General features: G+C 56.9%; 2 protein-coding genes across 2 annotated transcripts in view; one reads left to right on the forward strand and one right to left on the reverse strand.

The window, feature by feature from the left end:
* Positions 1-1,160: 1,160 nt before the first annotated feature.
* FAM219B (family with sequence similarity 219, member B) lies at positions 1,161-2,986 on the forward strand (the record flags this gene model as incomplete). Its single annotated transcript, XM_010152337.1, has 5 exons — positions 1,161-1,263; positions 1,508-1,598; positions 1,892-1,969; positions 2,248-2,296; positions 2,828-2,986. Coding segments are annotated over 5 exons (480 nt in total), but the record flags the coding sequence as incomplete, so codon positions are not given.
* A 32-nt stretch (positions 2,987-3,018) lies between these two features.
* MPI (mannose phosphate isomerase) overlaps positions 3,019-4,972 on the reverse strand; it is a 4,498-nt gene continuing 2,544 nt past the window's right edge. Inside the window, exons 8-9 of the mRNA XM_010152338.1 lie at positions 3,097-3,137; positions 3,019-3,035 (exon numbers count right to left, since the gene is read on the reverse strand). Coding sequence (XP_010150640.1) covers positions 3,019-3,035; positions 3,097-3,137 — 58 coding nt within the window. The remainder of the gene's footprint in view (positions 3,036-3,096; positions 3,138-4,972) is intronic.

Genomic DNA, 4,972 nt, shown 5'->3' on the forward strand with positions numbered 1-4,972 from the left:
GCCCGGGCGGCGGGGACCGGGGGTACGTGCGGGGCCGAGGGGAGTATGGGAGTGTAGGGCTGGGGTGCGTGCGTGGGGCAGTATGGGGTGTGTGCATGGGGTGTATAGGGCTGGGGGGTGTGTTTGGGGCAGTATGGGGGATGTGCATGGGGCGTATAGGGCTGGGGGGTGTGCTTGGGGCAGTATGGGGCATGTGCATGGGGTGTATGCATGGTGGGTAGTATGGGGTAGTATAGGATAGGTGCATAAGGGCGGTGTAGGGCTGGGGGATGTGCGGGGAGCATTATAGGGCTGGGGCATCTGCACAGAGGAGGGATATAGGGGTAGAACACGTGCATTTGGCTGTACGGGGGTATGTGTGGTGGCACAGCGCAGGGGAGGGGCAGCGTAGAAGCAGAGCACGTGCAGGGGGGCTGTATAGGGAGGGGTATAGCACGTACAGAGGGATATGGGGTGCGGGCCTGCCTGCCCGCTGCCTGCCAGGTTAATCCCGCTGGTTCGGATGGCCCCAGCTCCCGGCATGCAGGGTTGTTCCCCCGCGTAAGGCTCTGCCCCGCTAATTCTGTCTTAAGACAGAGGCGCTAATCCTGGCTGTGCTCCCTGTCCACCGCTCCATGCCCTCCACATCGTTTCTTCATTAACCGCCTCCCCTAATTCCCCATCCCTCTTGTGCCAACTCTCTCCCCCTGTTTTCTGATTTTCCCTCTCTTTTCTTTCCCTTAAAGCCCTGACTCTGAGGCCTGTTTATACGACACTGCTTTCGTTTGAACGATGTGCTTTTATTGTTGCGTGGGGAGAAGCTGGAAGGGCTCAAAACCCGTGGAGAAATTAAAGCATTTTATTTGACAAACCTGCTAGTTAAACTTCCTCCATTACGTCTTCTCCGGAGTGTTATCGGAGCCTTGCAGGCAAACTGCTGGTCGCCACACGTGCGTTCAGTTTAGCATTCCATCCCCAGATCATCCCTTCATCTGCTAATAGATCTGTTTACCCCTTTTCCTTTCCATCCTCCAGCCCTCCCCAGCCCACCTGGTGGCAGATTTCCCTGCTGACACCGAATTCCCAAGAACAACCACATGCTATCTGAGACGATTCCAGCTCAGTTCATCCCTGCAGAGAAATGCTACTAAATTTGCTTCTTTCCCTTTGGTTTTTTTTAGCTGATTTGGGCTGAGAACAAGAGGCTGAACAAGGCGACGGATACAGTGGAGAAAAGGGGACCGTACATCATGAGCAAGCCTCCCTCCATTCACGCCAAACTCCGTAAGTGATGCTCGGCGTCATCCTAGGGACTCTGCTCAGGGCGGGAGTGACCGGAAGCCTTTTTATTCCTTGGTGGGATAAAACCCTAAAAAAACCCTATGAAACCCTATAGGTGCTGGCTATGGAGAGCACTGCAATGCCCTCATGCTCTCCCTAGGACTCGCCTGCAGTATCCACCTTTCCCAGCCCCCCAAAAAAAAGCCTTTTGGGTATTTTTAGCTCTGCCCCTGTGCTTGGCTTTCAGAGAGGCAGCGTGAGCTGGCGAAGGCAGCGCTGCGAAGGCAGGGGCTCCTGGGGGGACCTGCGCTGCACCAGCTGAAGCCGGCAGCCAAAAGGTGTGATCCTCTTGTCTTTTCCCGAGATACATTCTTCACGTTCCTTGGGGAGACCGGGAAAGTTGCAGGATTACAAAACGAGTTTTGTGTTAGGGATGGTTTGGTGTTAAGGATTTAATCAGGTAGCCCAGAGCTTAGGGGGTTTATTCTTAGCGGGTGGTGGCCCTGGACAGTGGGTGGGAAAGGATGTTCCGGACTGGGATTCCTGCCCTGGTTCCTCAGTCCATCCGCTCTGTGGCCGCGTTTCCACACCAAAATGCCTGTCACGGGCACGCTCCTCTGCTTTCCAACAGGTCAGTGAAGTTTAACAAGGGCTACACCGCGCTCAGCCAGACGGCAGATGAAAACCTGGTCTCCCTCGATTCGGACAGGTGGGGACTGGGTGAATATCCCAGGATTTGGTGTGGGAGGTGTTGCAGGCTCAGAGATGACTTTTTTGGGGGGATCGATTCTCCTTGTCACTTGTAGGGCACCTCTGATTGCATCGGGCACCTTCCAGCAGCAAAACACTCCTGTTGTCCCAAATTTAACAAATCTCTTGGGATTACGCTGTTGGCTTCCTTTCCCCAGCCCCTCCCCAAGATTCCTTTGTCTGCATCCCAAAGATGCCACTTCCCGTCTGGCTCTGACCGTTTCCTCCTTCTCTCAGTGATGGGGAGCCGGGATCCAGATGTTCCTCAGGCTACTCTTCCGCCGAGGCAAGTCCAGGGGTTTGACCCAACTGCATGGTCCCCACAGGTTCCCTCATCCCCCTAACACCTTGGGGTCTGTACTGGGGCTGAAGTCATCACCCTGGGGTAGGGGGTGGTGGCACGGTGCGTCCATCCTGCAGAGCTTTGCGTTGCAAACCGCTGCCTCTGCTGCCCGATCTCTCTAAGCCATGTGTAAATCCCCCTTTTGCAAGCCCCAGCTGGCTGCCACTGCTTTGCCCTTTGCAGCTAAAGCATCGTCTACCCCCCGACCCTGCAGCGAGGCTCCATCATGCAAGGGTGTTGCAGGCCGTGGGGTGTTTTGGGGTGCATGGGGTGCGTGTCAGGGGGCTGCAACTCTTGGTTTTTTTGCTTTTGTCTGCTCTGGCCGGGCCACTTCTCCCCATGCGAAGGCACTGGAGGGAGGATGCAATGCCCTTTCTCCTTGCAGCCTTGCCCTTTGCAAGCCCCAGAGCCTAAATTTTAACTAAACTGGGATTAATTTTAACCTGCTCTGCCTCATTTGTTCCCCCCACCCAGCAGGTGAACCAGGACCTGAGCCGGCAGCTGCTGCAGGATGGGTACCACCTCGACGAGGTCCCCGATGATGAAGACCTGGATCTCATCCCCCCGAAACCCGTTGCCTCCTCTTCTTGCCCCTGTTGTTTTGGAGAAAATCTCCCCTGCGTGATCCAGTAGACGCCGCTCGGCCGGGGCCATGCAAGAACAGGTCAAATGCCAGCACTTTCTTTGTCCCGTGGGATGGCCGTTGGTGCCCATGTCCCACGCCAGGACGGTGACACAGAGACTGAATGATGCTGTGATGCTGCTCGTCGTGAGCTGCAGCCACCAACCAGCCCCAGAGGACTGCCTTAGGCTCAGCACTATCAGGGAGAGGTGGCACGGGGATGCTCAGGTGGCCCGGATGGGACCTGTTGCCTGGTTGGGGTGGGCACCTCCATGGGGGTGTAAAGGGAAGGAATTGGGAGGCACAGCAGCAAATGCTCTTGGGTTTGCTTGAACTCCTCCATTACCGGCCACGTCGAGGATCAGGACCTGGCCACGGACACGGGTTGCCCTTCCCACCCCCCGCAGTGAAGAGGTGGTTGAACTGCCGTGGTGTGGGACCGGGCTGGCAAGCCCTGAGACTCCTTTTCTATTTATTTTTCTTCAGTCACCCCTCCTCCCTGGCAGGCTGAGGCCAAGGCAGCCAGGCTGGGGTCAGCGCAGCGGGGCAGAGCTGCTTCATTGACCTGCCTCATGCTGCTGGCAGTTAATTGCTGCCGGCAGTTAATTGCTGCCGGGTTCCCTCCTCCCAACGCCCGGGCTGATCTGAACCAAAGATTGCAGCTCCGATGCAGGAGATGGGGGAACCCGATGGAGCAGACGGGGGCAGGCTGCTGAGCTGGAAGCGTTTGCGTTCCTTGTATCCACCAGCAGCTACCGCTCGGGCTGGGTCCTCCCTGCTTTTTGCCTCTCGAGGGACCCAAGTTCGGGGTTGGGAGCTAACGGCTTGTTCCATTCTCCCCAGAGCTGCGTTGATGCAGGTGAGGGGCAGCACAACCCCCCCGTGCCAGCCCTGCGCAGCTCCTTTTGGGTGCGGGTTTGGGGTGGCTGGGGAGTCTACCTGCTGTGAACCTTACAAGCTGCCTTAAGTCCTGGTCCTGCTCTACTACAGGGAGGACAATCAGCTTCTTACAAAGAAACCTTATTTAAATGTTTCATGTCCAGAGACCTGAAGCATTGGGGTTTTTTGTATTTTCCTTATTAAAGGGAGCACTCAATAAACCGGAGCTCGTTACTCAGAGGGCGTGTTGGTGCTGTGGCAGGGGGCTGAGCCCCACTCCCCCCGCAGCCCCACTCACGAGGTCTCCTTCACAGGGGCATTCTCTGAGCCGATCCAGTTTCCCTTGTCACGTTTTACCCCATTGTCCCGTTTCCCTGCGGAGCTGTCGTGTTGCCTGGGCTGACGCTGCCACGGGACGATGCAGGGAAGGTTGCGGACCGGAGGGATACCGGAGCTGCCTCCGGCCTCCATCTCCAGTCCCCAGACCCTGCAAACAACCACAGCTTCTCCCCATCCTCCTCCTGCTCCCTAAACCACGCTGCCCTGCGCCGAGGACAAAGTCATCACTTTATTTGCAGCACCGGAGGCTCTCCAGCTCCATGGCCCTTCCCAAGCAGCCCCCTTTTACAGCCAGGGAAGGGGTGACATGGCTCAGAGGACTGCCCCCCGTGGGCCAGGTTCGGGAAGAGCCCACCAGGCACCCAGCAGCAGCAGGAAGCCTCGGCGTCACATTAGCAGGGGGGTACAGCAGCTCCTAGAAGCTGGGCAGAGATGCTCAAGACCAGGGTGCAGAGCTCAGGCCTCCCTGCTGCTTCTTGCTGAGAAAGGGGGGAGAAATATTAAAAGGAGTCACCGTATGGCATTAGCAGCACCGAGAGGGGATGATGCTACGGGGACGGGGCTAATGAGCTACGAGGGGAGATGCTCTCCTCTGCCCACTCTACTCCATGCCACATCCAAGGAATCAATTAATGGAATTGCTCTTTCTATACATGGGGTGTGGGCTGGTTTGGGGGTTTAATAGATGGAGGGGAGACTTCCAAGTGAGACGACTTTGCCCAGGTCAGTTTTATCTACTCAAATGTGGAGTGATGCTGGGGAAGTGTCCCAGGTCCTGC

Source organism: Eurypyga helias, unplaced genomic scaffold (genome assembly GCF_000690775.1).
Source record: "Eurypyga helias isolate BGI_N326 unplaced genomic scaffold, ASM69077v1 scaffold21165, whole genome shotgun sequence".
Taxonomy (NCBI): domain Eukaryota; kingdom Metazoa; phylum Chordata; class Aves; order Eurypygiformes; family Eurypygidae; genus Eurypyga; species Eurypyga helias.